Source organism: Saccopteryx bilineata, chromosome X (genome assembly GCF_036850765.1).
Source record: "Saccopteryx bilineata isolate mSacBil1 chromosome X, mSacBil1_pri_phased_curated, whole genome shotgun sequence".
Taxonomy (NCBI): Eukaryota; Metazoa; Chordata; class Mammalia; order Chiroptera; family Emballonuridae; genus Saccopteryx; species Saccopteryx bilineata.
Genome location: NC_089502.1, coordinates 58,892,015 through 58,907,398, shown reverse-complemented (window position 1 = coordinate 58,907,398; position 15,384 = coordinate 58,892,015). Strand labels below are relative to the sequence as shown.

Sequence of the window (15,384 nt, the reverse complement as noted above, 5' to 3'; positions counted from 1 at the left end):
GGGATAGCAATACTTATATTAGATAAATCGGACTTTAAAACAAAGAATACAGTAAGAGATAAAGAAGGCCACTATATAATGATAAAGGGAGCAATCCAACAGGACAATATAACTATTATAAATATCTACACACCCAATATAGGAGCACCTTAATATATAAAGCAGACTTTGATGGACATAAAGAGTGAGATCAACAGCAATATTATAATAGTAGGGCATTTCAATACCCCACTAACATCACTAGATAGATCCTCAAGAAAGAAAATTAACAAAGAAACAGCAGACTTAAAGGACACACTAGATCAACTTGATTTAATAGATATCTTCAGAACCTTTCACCCTAAAGCAGCAGAATATACATTATTTTCAAGTGCTCATGGTACATTCTGTAGGATAGACCACATGTTAGGGCACAAAATGGTCTCAACAAATTTAAGAAGATTGAAATCATATCAAGCACTTTCTCTGATCACAATGGCATGAAGTAGAAATGAACCAAAACAGAAAAGCTCAAAAATTCTCAAACACATGGAAACTAAATAGCAGGTTGTTAAATAATGAATGGATTAAGAATGAGATCAAAGAAGAAATAAAAAAATTCCTAGAAACGAATGATAATGAGCATACAACAACTCAAAGTTTATGGGACACAGCAAAAGCAGTACTGAGAGGGAAGTTCATAGCACTACAGGCACACTTTAAGAAACTAGAAAAAGCTCAAATAAACAACTTAACCCTGCATCTAAAAGAACTAGAAAAATAACAGCAAGTAAAGCCCAAATGTAGTAGAAGGAATGAAATAATAAAGATCAGAGGAGAAATAAATGACATAGAGGCTAAAGAAACAATACAGAGAATCAATGAAACTAGGAGCTGGTTCTTTGAAAAGGTAAACAAGATCGATGAACCTTTAACTAGACTCACCAAGAAAAAAAGAGAGAGGACTCAAATAAATAAAATTAGAAATGAGAGTGGAGAAATAACCACTGACACACCAGAAATACAAAATATTGTAAGATAATACTATGAAGAACTGTATGCCAAAAAACTAGACAACCTAGATGAAATGGACAAATTCCTTGAATCATACAATCTTTCAAAAATCAATCTGGAAGAATAAGAAAACCTAAACAGACAGATTACACCAAATGAGATTGAAACAGTTATAAAAAAAACTCCCAACAAAGAAAAGTCCTGGCCTGATGTCTTCACAACTGAATTTTACCAAATAATCAAAGAAGAACTGACTCCTATCCTTCTCAAGCTATTTCAAAAAAATTCAAGAGGAAGGAAGACTTCCAAGCTCCTTTTATGATGTGAGCATAATACTGATTCCAAAACCAGGCAAAGACAACACAAAGAAAAAAAATATATAGGCCAATATGCCTGATGAATATAGATGCTAAAATCCTCAACAAAGTATTAGCAAACCGGATCCAACAATATATGGAAAAAATCATACACCATGATCAAGTGGGATTTATTCTGGGAAGGCAAGGCTGGTATAATATCCGCAAATCAATCAATGTGATTCATCACACAAACAAAGGAAGGAGAAAAACCACATGATAATTTCAATAGATGCAGAAAAAGCATTTGATAAAATCCAGCATCCGTTCATGATCAAAACTCTCAGAAAATTGGGAATACAGGGAACATACCTCAACATGATAAAAGCCATCTATGACAAACCCGTAGTCAACATCATACTCATTGGGCAAAAATTAAAAGCAATCCTGTTAACATCAGGAGCAAGGCAGGGGTGCCCCCTTTCACCACTCTTATTCAACATAGTCCTGGAAGTCCTAGCCACAGCAATCAGACAACAAGAAGAAATAAAATGCATTCAAGTTGGAAAAGAAGAAGTAAAACTATCATTATTTGCAGATGATATGATATTGTATGTAAAAAACCCTAAAGTCTCAGTCAAAAAACTACTGGACCTGATAAATGAATTCAGCAAAGTGGCAGGATATAAAATTAATACTCAGAAATCAGAGGCATTTTTATATGCCAACAATGAACAGTCAGAAAGAGAAATTAAGGAAACAATCCCCTTCACTATTATAACCAAAAAAAAAAAGTACCTAGGAGTAAATTTAACCAAGGAGACTAAGACTTGTACTCGGAAAATTATAAAACATTAATAAAAGAAATCAAGGAAGATACAAAAAAGTGGAAGCACATACCCTTCTCATGGTTAGGAAGAATAAACATTATCAAAATGTCTATACTACTCAAAGGCAATCTATAAATTCAATGCAATACCAATTAAAATACCAATGACATACTTCAAAGATATAGATCACATATTCCAAAAATTTATATGGAACCAAAAAAGAACACTAATAGCCTCAGATATCTTAAAAAAGAAGAATAAAGTGGGAGGTATCACACTTCCCGATATCAAGTTATACTACAAAGCCATTGTACTCAAAACAGCCTGGTACTGGCATAAAAACAGGCATATAGATCAATGGAACAGAACAGAGAACCCAGAAATAAACCCACAGCTCTATGGACAACTGATATTTGACAAAGGAGGTAAGGAAATACAATGGAGTAAAGACAGCCTCTTTAATAAATGGTGTTGGGAAAATTGGACAGCTACCTGCAAAAAAATGAAACTAGACCACCAATTTACACCATTCACAAAAATAAACTCAAAATGGATAAAAGACTTAAACATAAGCCGTGAAACCATAAGCATCTTAGAAGAAAACATAGACAGTAAGCTCTCTGACATCTCTTGGAGCAATATATTTGCTGGTTTATCTCCACGGGCAAGTGAAATAAAAGACAGGATAAACAAATGGGACTATATCAAACTAAAAAGCTGTTGCACAGCTAAAGACAATAAGAACAGAATAAAAAGACAAACTACACAATGGGTGAACATATTTGACAATGCATCTGATAAGGGGTTAATAACCAAAATTTATAAAGAACTTGTAAATCTCAACACCAGGAAGACAAACAATCCAATCAAAAAATGGGAAAAAGAAATGAATAGACATTTCTTCAAAGAGGACATACAGAAGGCCAATAGGCATATGAAAAAATGCTCAACTTCATTAATCATTAGAAAAATGCAAATTAAAACCACAATGAGATATCACCTCACATCAGTCAGAATGGCGCTCATCAACAAAACAACACAGAATAAGTTCTGGCGAGGATGTGGAGAAAAGGGAACCCTCCTGCACTGCTGGTGGGAATGCAGACTGGTGCAGCCACTGTGGAAAACAGTATGGAGATTCCTCAAAAAACTGAAAATCGAACTGCCTTTTGACCCAGCTATCCCACTTTTAGGAATATACCCCAAGGACACCATAGACCTACTCCAAAAGGAGAAATGCACCCCCATGTTTATGGCAGCATTGTTCACTATAGCGAAGATCTGGAAAAAGCCCAAGTGTCCATCAGAGGTTGAGAGGATTAAAAAGCTTTGGTATATATATACTATGGAATACTACTCAGCCATAAGAAATGATGACATCAGATCATTTACAATAACATGGATGGACCTTGCTAACATTATACGGAGTGAAATAAGTAAATCAGAAAAAAACTAAGAACTATAAGAACCTTTTTTTTTTTTCCCTGTATTTTTCTGAAGCTAGAAACGGGGAGAGACAGTCAGACAGACTCCCGCATGCGCCGGACGGGGATCCACCCGGCACGTCCACCAGGGGGTGACGCTCTGCCCACCAGGGGCGATGCTCTGCCCCTCTGGGGCGTCTCTCTGTTGCGACCAGAGCCACTCTAGTGCCTGGGGCAGAGGCCAAGGAGCCATCCCCAGCGCCCGGGCCATATTTTTGCTCCAATGGAGCCTCGGCTGCGGGAGGGGAAGAGAGAGACAGAGAGGAAGGAGAGGGGGAGGGGTGGAGAAGCAGATGGGCGCTTCTCCTGTGTGCCCTGGCTGGTAATCGAACCCAGGACCTCTGCACGCCAGGCCTACGCTCTACCACTGAGCCAACCGGCCAGGGCAACTATAAGAATCTATACATAGATGGGACATAAAAATGAGACTCAGAGACATGGACAAGAATGTGATGGTAACGGGGGGGGGGGGGGAAGGGATGGGGCCGGAAGGAGAGAGAGGGGGTGGAGGGGCACAAAGAAAACCAGATAGAAGGTGACGGAAGACAATTTGACTTTGGGTGGGGGGTATAGAGCATAATCAAATGTCAAAATAATCTGGAGATATTTTCCCTCAACATATGTACCCTGATTTATCAATGCGGCCCCCTGAGGCCATTTATCCGGCCCCCGCCGCACTTCTGGAAGGGGCACCTCTTTCATTGGTGATCAGTGAGAGGAGCATAGTTCCCATTGAAATACTGGTCAGTTTGTTGATTTAAATTTACTTGTTCTTTATTTTAAATATTGTATTTGTTCCCGTTTTGTTTTCTTACTTTAAAATAAGATATGTGAAGTGTGCATAGGGATTTGTTCATAGTTTTTTTTATAGTCCGGCCCTCCAACGGTCTGAGGGACAGTGAACTGGCCCCCTGTGTAAAAAGTTTGAGGACCCCTGATTTAGGTGATACATGCTATGCTTGTTAAAAAGACTGTAGATATATGCAGAGTGAAATGTGAAAGTCCTTTTTCCTTTCACTATTCCACTCCATTCCTTAGAAGAAAAAAGTGTTGTTTGTCTGTATTCTTTGGGGTTTTTTCTGTGCAGTGCAGTAGAGTGGTTAAAAGCATGAACTCTAGGCCCTGGTTGTTTGGCTCAGTGGATAGAGCATTGGCCAGCCTGCTGACATCCTGGATTCGATTCCTGGTCAGGATACACCCACCTGCTTCTTTCCCCCTTTCTCTCTCCTGTCTCTCACTTTTCCCTTCCCACAGCCAGTGGCTGAATTAGTTCAAGCATGGCCCTGGGTGCTGAGGATAGCTCGTTGGTCTGAGTGTTGGCCTCAGGCACTGAGAATAGCTTGGTTGATTCGAGCATCATCCCCAGATGGGGGTTACTGGGTGGATCCTGGTCGGGCACATGTGGGAGTCTGTTTCACTACCTCCCCTCCTCTCACTTAAAAAAAAAAGGGGGGGGCAGTCAGACAGACTCCTGCATGCGCCTGACTGGGATCCACCTGGCATGCCTACCAGGGGGGAATGCTCTGCCCATCTGGGGTGTTGCTCTGTTACAACCGGAGCCATTCTATCGACTGGGGCAGAGGCCATGGGGCCATCCTTAGTGCCCGGGGTGGCTTTGCTCTGGTGGAACCTTGGCTGTGGGCGGGAGGAGAGAGACAAAGAGGAAGGAGAGGGGGAGGGGTGGAGAGGTAGATGGGCGCTTCTCCTGTATGCTCTGGCCAGAAATCAAACCCGGGAATCCTGCACACCAGGCCAATGACTCTGACGGGTATACCATATCATGCTTTTTACTTAAAAATTTTTTTTTACATTTCTTTTGAATGCTGATGAACAGGAGACACCAAATCTTTTTCGCCTGCAAACTACTACCTTCTTTATTAGATCTAGCTAATAACACTGTTTTGTCTTTTTCCAAATAGCTCCAGATATATGGAAAAGATTTATATAGGCGGATGGGGATCCTCAAACCCCTCAGCGAGATCTTCTGAGAATGGCTTTTAAGATACCTAGAGGCAGAAAAAGCCCAATAGAGATCAGGGGAACTACCAGCTTTTAGGATACACCCTTAAAGGCTCCAACGCCCCAAAGGGGTCTCATAGGATGCCATCTGTGTCCTGCTCCAATAGTGGAAAGGAAGGTCATTGAGCTAAAGCCTGCCAGGCTTACACGCCTCTGCTGTGAGGAAACAGGGACACTGGAAGGTGGGCTTCCCCCTCGCTCCTCTAAGGGAGGGTTCAGTCTCTTCCACCCTGCTCCAACCACCTATGACCTAACCTTGCCCAGAAAGCTGGGGTTTGCCACTGAAGGCTGAAAGTGCCCAGGGCCATCAGCCTCATCTACGACACTGTGGACGAGCCTAGGGTATTTCTTCCAAGAAGCAGGTAAACTGATCTCATTTTCACAAGGGCCACTTAACTATGTTTTGCCTGAATAGCCAGGTTTTTTATTCTTCCCTCAAAGATCTCTGTTGTGGGTGTTGATAGTCCTATTTTCTGCTGCTTTGCTTAATATATAGTGTTTCCTTTATCCCTCCTACCTCAATGCCCCACTCATATTTCAGGCTGGGACCCACTCCTAATTTAGAGCTCTCTTTCCTCCTTTTGCCAACTTGTATTATGAATTTACCTTTGTCACCCAGCTTAGTGTATCCCAAGGTTCTCTTTACCATGCCACAGTCACAGAGCTCCAGGGAAAAGCAACCTGGTCTCAACTCTCCAGGCAGAGGAGAACAGAAGCTCCATATCCACACATGCTGCAAATGGCTTTTTCCAGTCTACCTGAATCATTACCAGCTAGAAGCAGCGGTCATTGGGACTTGGACATGAGCTGCAAAGTATAGAATGGTGACAACAATTCCAGTGCCATGCGGACTTTTCCTGTGGGGAACTTTCCTGGACTCCTGCTCCCTGTGACAGCTCCTAACAGACTGAACTGTGGTTGGGTTGCATTTTTCAGGGATTTGGCATGGTGATGGGGCGAACTTGGACTTGGTGAACATGTTAAGGACACACACACACACACACACACACACACACACACACAGACTCTTCTTTTTCTAGTAAAGATTCTTGGATTCCTTGTCAAACATCAGTTGACACATATATATGGGTTTCTTTCTGAGTTCTTGATTATGTTCCATTGCTCTCAGTGTATATATTATGCCAGTACCACCCTGTTTTAATTAGCATAGCTTTGTAATATAGTTTGAAGAAAGTATATTATCTCCAGCCCTCCTTTTCTTTCACAGGATTGCTTTGGCTATGTGGGCTCTTTTGTGGTTCCATATAAGTTTTAAGGGTTTATTTTCTATTTCTGTAAAAATGCCATTGGACTTTTGACAAGGATTGAATTAAGCTATAGATTAGTTTAGGTAGTCTGAACATTTTAACAATATTAATTTTTCCAACTCATGAACATGAATATCTTTCCATTTGTTTGGGTCTTCTTCAATTTTTTCATCAAAGTTTACAATTTTCAGTGTAGAAATCTTTTACCCTTTGGTTAATTCATCCCTAAGTATTTTATTTTTCTTGAAGTGCATATAAATGGGACTGTTTTCTTTATTTCCTTTTTCAATACCTCCTTGTTAGTGTATAGAAATGCAACTAATTTTTGTATGTTGATTTTGTATCCTGCAACTTTATTGAATTTTTTAATTAGTTCTAACAGGATTTTTTGTGGAATCTTAGGAATTTTTTATATCTAATATCATATCATCTGCAATCAGAGAAAATTTTAATTTCTCCTTTCTGATTTGAATGTCTTTATTTTTTTTCTTGCCTAGTTGTTTTGGTTAGGACTTTCAATACTATGTCGAATAAAAGGGGTGAAAGTGGTTTAAAAAAAAAGGAAAAAAAAAGCTTGCACTCTGAAACCAGTCCATTTAAATTTGAATCCTGCCTCTGTCAATTACTGTGTGACCTTGGGCAAATTGCTTAAACTCTTTGTTCCTCTGTTCCACAATCTGTAAAATGAGAATAATGGGACTATCTTGGATATTAAACAAAATGATATACTTAAAGTACTTATAACATTGCCTGGCACAGAGTAAATACTACTTAAGAGATAATGGTAATAATCATTACTCACATACACATATATACACATGTACAAATATGAATATATTTTAGTATAAGTGGGATACTTTTCTGCATCTTGCTTTGGTGACTTAACACTCATGCTGGATATCTTTCCATGTCAGCATGTACAGCTTCACTGTGTTCTTTGGTGTTTGCATGCCACATGCCATATGAGGGCATTAAAATCACTTATTTAACCTTTCCTATATTGATTGACATGTAAGTTGTTTCCACTTTTTGGCTATTACTAACAATACTGGAAGCAAAATCCTTCATCATGGTGCCAGTCCCCTGGGAGTTTGTGTGGCAACCTTGCTGGAAGACCTTTGAGGGTATTTAAAATCTAGTAGTTGTATGACCAAGAGGCAAAATAGTGGGCATTACAGAGTGTTTTTGTTGGTTCTTCTGCATCTCCTACTGAAGAAACTGCCTTAGAAACTTGTGGCTGCCATGGCTTAGAGAACCTGGACTGTATTCATAAGGAGAAGGATCCTCATGCTGTGAAGCTGTTCTTGGGGATAATTTTATAATCTCCTCAGCAAGAGGTCCCAACAACTCCTAACAAGCCCAGCTTGACCTGTTGGGTTTCCCTGTGTTTCAGATCAGTGCTGAGTCCCCGACTGGTTTGCCATCACACAAAGGCGAGTTGGTGGTTTCATTGAAATACATCCCAACCTCCAAACTCCCTGTTGGAAGTGACCGGAAAAAGAGTGAGTTTTTTTTGGGGGGGGGCCTGGACTTAGCTCTTATCTTCTGTACAGGATCTTTGTGCTGTGGTTTTGTCTAGTGGCTAGCACTGTTGGAAAGACCAGATTGAGATGAGTTCTGGGTCATCTACGGAAGATTCCTTTACTTACTAAGTAAGCTTCATCTGCATTTTGTCAACCAGAAGGGAATGCCTTAGGGTTGGAATTTAATTTTTTTAGGCCATTATACTGAGTTGGTCTTGGTCCAGCTGTGGAAAGCTACTAAGAGGGAAGAATAGAACAGAAACTTCTGGGGTGAGAAAGGGTTGGTTGGAAGAAGGGGGCAGGAAGTTGAAGGCCAGGGTAGAGTGAATCAACTCTTATCTAGTGACTATGGATATGTAAGATGAATGAGACATGACATTTGCCCTCCCTTGAGGGAATTAGTTTAGCAAGAAACACAGTTATATACCAAAAGAACACAGATGCAGGTGTGATCAATTCTTCCTGGTTACATCTGGGAGAGCTGTAAAGAGGAAGTAATGATGGAACTGGACTTAAGACTTTACCAGGCAGAAAAGGAAGAGGATAAGTGGGAAGAACATTTCCAGAAGAAAGAGCATGAGCATGGTAAATGTGGGGTGCACGTGAGTGTGAGGGAGTGAAGTCCTTATTTCGGTGAGGCTGGAGTTACGTTGTGTAGATGTGGGAGTGGGGCTGGAATTGTTGATGAGGCTGGAGCCCGACTATAAAGGGCCTTTCCTATAATGGTAAGGGGTTGAAATCGAGCTATTGGCAATTGAAAGCCAAAGTTCTTGAAAAGATACTTATAGCAAGGTCTAACTATAGGATGTGGGGAATCAATAACATCTCCATTGAGGCTGTGCAAAGTGACTCGAGAAGAGAGGCAAGGACAGAGCCTTAGAGAACATTGCCATTATAAAGGTTGAAGAGAGGAAGAGAATTCAGTGAGATACAAGGTTATCAGGAGAAAGCAACACCAAGAGAGAGCTTGAAGCTGGGACAGTTATTGTCAAGAGTATTGAAGAGTACTGGGAAGACAGGCCCAATGAAGAATAAGAAGACACGGTTTATCAGCGTTAGATTACATTTTCAGTGGATTAGTTGAAGCAGAAATCAGATTTCACTAGAAACTAAGCAGAGTGAATGAGGCAAAGAAGTAGAGGTGCAGAGTGTGGATTCTTACATTGATGGTGAAAGAATGGAGAGACATGGGAAATAGGTTGAAAACCATATAAGATTGATTTTTTAAAAAAAGATATTTTAAAAAGGAGAGATTGAGATTATCAGATATTTAGACTGAAGGGATGGGACCAGTGGAGAGAGAGACAGAAAGTGGGAGGTCAGGGTTGAAATTGATGATTCCTGATGAATTCTGTGAAGTGGGGGTTGGATCAAGAATACAAGTAGAGGAGTCCTCTTTCTTTTTTTAAGTCATTCAATACGTATTAGGCAATTTTATTTCTCTAGGCCTCAATTTTCTCATCTATAGAACAAGGACAATAATAGTATATAATCTCATGGGGTAGTTTTAAGAATTAACTGCTTAATGTAGAATCTGACACATAGCGAGATTTTGATAAGCATTTATTGCTGTTGTTTTTGTTAACTGAGCATCTATATGTTGCTTACCATCAGGCACTCTGCTAGGTACTGAGAATCCAGGTCAGGTGTGGTCCATTTATGGAGCTTGCTACCTTCAGGAGCAAGGAAAGGAGATGCTGTGTAGACAGAGCTCAGGAGAACTTTGGAAAAGTAGGGGCTTACTTGCTTTGGCTGACATCCCTTACAGGTAAAGGTGGGGACGGGGGAGAGCTCCAGGTATGGATCAAAGAAGCCAAGAACCTGACAGCTGCCAAATCAGGAGGGACTTCAGACAGCTTTGTTAAGGGGTGAGTCCCTGGACCAACATGAAACTAACCAGTTTCAGGACAAGAGCTAAAAGAGAAACCCAGTCGAACCTTTCTCTGTGGATGTTGTACTTGTTTGTTCTGCCACTTCCAGCACCCAACTTCGTTCCTGAAATTAGGTAAGGCCAAAACCTCCGCTACCACATTTACATTGGTCTGCGCTCAGTTTGCACTGGACAGAAGTGCCGATTGCCAAAGAGGAAGATGGTAGACAGACAGGTCTGACTTTTCCTTTGTTATAGACGTGTGCTCTTAATAAAAAACATCTCTGTCCCCTGACTGGCAAGATTTGGGGACTCATGACTTTGTTCCCCACAATATTTAAGTAATACTAGCTTTCCACAAATTATAGATCATCTACTAAATTAAGTTCTTGAGTAAATTATGTTTGGCTATGCCTATAGTTACTACCACTGGTTTTATTTAAAGAGGACCTTGCCCAATTGGAATGGAAACATGTTTAAAACCCATTTTTAATACAATATAGCATTTTAATATAATAACATTATATTATTTTCCCCCCCAGGATGAAGGAATTGAATCAGATGAATGATCTAATGGAGGTAGTAGGAACTCTGTTTCAGGAGATTCAAAGGCAGAATTATGTGTATTAGGATCGGAAAGTTGACTCACCTTCCTGGGTTAGGCCTGTGGTAGGAGAAAGGAGAATTTAGATAGTATTTCCAGACTTGAGTAGGTTGTTGATTTCTCCCCCACCCTCTGCCAGATACCTCCTTCCCATGAGGAACAAGGCCAGTAAGCGTAAAACTCCTGTGATGAAGAAGACCCTGAACCCCCACTACAACCATACATTTGTCTACAATGGTGTGAGGCTGGAAGATCTACAACACATGTGCCTGGAACTGACTGTGTGGGACCGGGAGCCCCTAGCCAGCAATGACTTCCTGGGAGGGGTCAGGCTGGGTGTTGGCACTGGTGAGAGCTTTTACCCCTCCTTCACTATCTTAAAGGCCTCTTTCATATTTCACTCCGAATGTACCCAACTTCCTTCCTACAAAGTTTCTCTATTACAAGAGTTGTCTGCTTTCCTTTAAGTTAATGTTCAACCAATATTTACTGAGTACCTATTATGTGCAGGCCTAGAAGAAGGTCGAGCTCATGCACTCCTTTTTTAAAAAAAATTTTTCGACTTATTTATTGACTTTATAGAGAGAGGAATGGAGAGAGAGACACTCAGAAACATTGATCTGTTCCTGTGTGTGCCTTGACTGGGAATCAAACCTACAACCTCATGTGCACCCTTATGTGTATAGAAACACGTGACCCTGATTGCCAGGAATACCATCATCATCTCTACACACACACTCACACACACACACACACACAAAAAAAAATCTGAAAACCCACCTATATCTGTACCTATAATTTCCATCTTCCATCCGGTTATAATGAAAGAAGTGTCCTTTTAGCAACAGGCCAGTCTATTTGCTCATCTGTCAGTGACCTCACTTCTGGAGTTTCCTATCTTTTTTGTCTGATCAGTTTATTCTCTTTGCCTCCTTACTGGAGGTGAAAACAGATATGCTCTGATATTTCTGATCTTAAGAAACAGAAATAAACCTTCCCTTGATCCCACAGCTCCCATCTAATTTATTAAAAATAATTGTCTCCACTCCTCCACCTCTCCTTTAGTTTCAATCCACTGTGGTCTGACACGTGTCCCACCAGTGCACTGAGCAGTTACTTCTGCCAAAGTTTTGTTTTCGTCTTACTAGAATTATTAATGCTATTTAGCATAACTGATCACTTCCTTTTTCTTTAAATACTTAGGTTTTATTGACACTACACTCTTGATTCTTTTTTCACTCACTGCTCACCTTCTCAATTTTCTTTGTGGGTTCCTCATTTGGTACCCAAACTCTAAATGGTGTTTCTCAAGGCATGGTCTTGGATCCTTTTCTTTTCTCTCTCTATAGTCTCTGCATTCCTGTGCCCTTAAACAATATTTGTATATTAATAAATCATACAAAGCATTTAACATAAATCATCTAGTATAATTTTTAAAAAACAACAACAATGTAAGCCAGTTCAAGTCAATTCCCTGCTTAAAAACCTTCAGTGATGTCCTGTTGTATTTACAACAAAGTTCTCAGCATGCCTTCAGGTCCCATATGACCTAGACCTTTTATGTTTCTTTATAATCCATCCCCATTTCACTCTCCTGCTTGCTCACTATACTCCAACTACAATGACTTTCTTTCTGCTCTCCAAATATACTATTCTTATTCTTACTTTAAAATCTCAGCAATTAGTACTCCCCCTGTCTAGAAAGGCTGGCTCCTTCCCATCCTTCAAATCTTGACTCAACTCTCTTCTCCAAGAGGCCCTCAGACTACTCTATCTAAAGGATGACCTGATCCAGGTGCTACAAATCACCTTGTTTACTAACTTCATGACATTTATCTCATTATCTGAAATACTATTGTTGATTTACTTGTATATTTTCTGTCTTTCCTCTTCAAATGTAAGATGCCTGTAGACAGGACTTTTTCTGCTTTGTTCACCACTGTATTCCTCAGAGCCTAGAAAAGTACTGGCACACAGTAGACATTCAATAAGTGTTTATTGAAGGAACAAAGGTACAAGAGAATAGGAGTGAGGACAGATACAATCCTATCTTCAGGCCTACAGTTTACAGCTAGAGTAAAAGGTGTTCAGCTTCTTCATTTAAAAACAAATTTAAGTCAAGTTGGCAATAACAGAAGGACAGTAGCTCTGGCATGAGGTGTCAGACACCCGAGCTCCATACCAGCCTTAGTATACGAGGTCTCTAACTACTGTCTCCTTTGTTGTCCCATTTCATCCATCAGAAGTCTCCTGATAGAGTCTCAAGAACCCAGAAATAGTTGTGCAGAATCATTAGGAAATAGTTCCAAGACTGCTGTCCGTTACAGCACATCTTCATAGCACACTGTCTTTTATGCGGTGGCTACCCTTGTTGGTGTGAGCTGAAGGGTGGGCTGAAGGGTGGGGTCCCTGTTCAGCCTCCTCTGGTGTTTCTTTTCAGGGATCAGTAATGGGGAAGTGGTGGACTGGATGGACTCGACTGGGGAAGAAGTGAACCTGTGGCAGAAGATGCGACAGTACCCAGGGTCTTGGGCGGAAGGGACTCTGCAGCTCCGTTCCTCGATGGCCAAGCAGAAGCTGGGTGTATGAGTCCCTGCCCTTCTCTGCCGTCCCGGCCCTGGCCAGAGCAAGTCAGAGGAAGTTAAGAAATCCAGAGCAAAGATTTATAATGTAACGTGTGTGTATACAAACATACATTTCTACAGATCTCATTATGCCACAGTGATGCAGACTTGTTCCTGGTTTGAAAGCAGGCTCAAAAATAAGGGTCTCTTCAATATGTTTTCATTTGTGCAAAATTTAGTACAGTTTCAGAGTCTGGTTTTTCTTATATCTTTTGGTGATTTAATTAACTTATATAAATGTTTTAAAGCAACTTTTTATCACCTGTCTTACTATCCTTGTGTCTACTTCCCCAGGAAGCCCTGGCTCTGGCATTAGTACCAATCTATGTTTAAATGTGCTCCCAATCTGAGGACAAGGCTCTGAGAAGTAGGGTTGGGTTACTAAGATAGGACAAGATTGTAGAAAGGTGAGTAGGGCCTCTCCTTCCTCTCTAATTTATGTGTTTGGCTCATTTTCTACCTTGATAAGTTTCTGGAACTTGGCTTTTAATTCCTCTTGTTGTTTTTTTTTTTTTTTTGAAGAAGTTTTCACCTTGCTTGAGTGTAATTTTTTTTCTTGAAATTCTGCGAAAACACTTCAGTTCCTTCTGGTTCTAGAGATCTTCACTCTACTTCATAATGGAGCTTCTTTAAAAAAGAACATTTTAAATAATAGCCTTTTGACCAAGACATGGACATGCCAAGCAAATACTCTTTGCTTGTTCCAAAGGATCACAGTTACAGGCTGAAATGTCTTCCAGTCTGTGTTGAATTCTTTGCATTTAAAGTGACACAGCAGTTGTTAGCTCATTTTTCTTATGAAAGGCAAGACATCTTCACTCTCAATATGTACCACATCTTTTTTAAAATTTGTGCCCACAATGTGTTACCACACAGAATATGGTCTATACAGCATTATTTCCACCAGAATAGCCAAGTACTGTCTAAAGTGGATCAGTGTTTTTCCAGACTGTGTAGTGTTAGTGCTCCAAAAGAATGTGTTCAGAGAATCTCCCAGTTACTATGACTTCCTTCATAGTAGAAAGTGGTTTCAATTCTCATTTTCTCTGTTGTTTCCTAAACTTGACCTGGATGTAACATGGAAGTACTGTGTAACATGGGAGTAGTGTGTTGAGGTCTTTCTAAGAAAGGTACAGTGATTTAAGAAGAAACTCACTGTTCCAAACTGACCTTTGTACTTTTCCATGTGTATCTACACAAAGTCACTTGAGAAAGGAGTCTATACCAGAGAAGACAAATCTTTCAGTCCAGTCATCTGCTCACTGAGTCTCCTATAAAGCTGCTGGATGAGGGAAGCTAATGTAGTTTCTATTGTAAGTTTGAACTGAATGGAGGCATGTTTTTAAAAGGTTTATTTGGTGTGGATTGATATGGTAATGGAAGGCATATCTTGGAATACTGGACTGTAACATCCTCCTTTGTTCTCCACCCCTTGAAATGTATATGTTCTGTAATAAAGTGTTCTCACTTATCAAGTGTTTGCATTTTTTAGGGCTATAGATGCTTTTGTACTGATGTCCTGAGTTTCTGTTGTTGTTTTTCATGTGGATTAAAAGATAAGAACCAAAGTGACAAATGCCCTTCCCTAACCATACTGCATAAATTCAAAGAAAACTTCCCTTTCCCCACATTGCTTTCAGATGCTTCCACTGAGCTCTTATCCATTGAACTTTCTGTTAATATGTAGGGAAAGAACTAAGAAGCCATCTTAAAAGTAGTACCACTTTTCTTTTTCTCTCTCAGGTATCAAGAGAACTCCTCCTTTAGCTTTGTGCCCCCCCAACACACATGCTGGAGAAAGGAAAGCAATGTACACAGGGGATGATGTCCCCAGCTGTAAATATTTTTTTTATTAATCTTTCAATTTCTCTAG

At 40.2% G+C, this 15,384-nt stretch overlaps 1 protein-coding gene across 4 annotated transcripts in view; it reads left to right on the top strand.

The window, feature by feature from the left end:
* The window catches only part of SYTL4 (synaptotagmin like 4), an 83,599-nt gene extending 68,617 nt beyond the window's left edge, over window positions 1-14,982 (top strand). For all 4 annotated transcript variants that reach the window (XM_066249785.1, XM_066249787.1, XM_066249784.1 and 1 more), the window contains 4 exons: window positions 8,284-8,392; window positions 10,182-10,281; window positions 11,027-11,235; window positions 13,328-14,982. In XM_066249785.1, coding sequence (XP_066105882.1) covers window positions 8,284-8,392; window positions 10,182-10,281; window positions 11,027-11,235; window positions 13,328-13,476 — 567 coding nt within the window. In that variant the 3' untranslated portion in view covers window positions 13,477-14,982. The remainder of the gene's footprint in view (window positions 1-8,283; window positions 8,393-10,181; window positions 10,282-11,026; window positions 11,236-13,327) is intronic.
* Window positions 14,983-15,384: the final 402 nt, after the last annotated feature.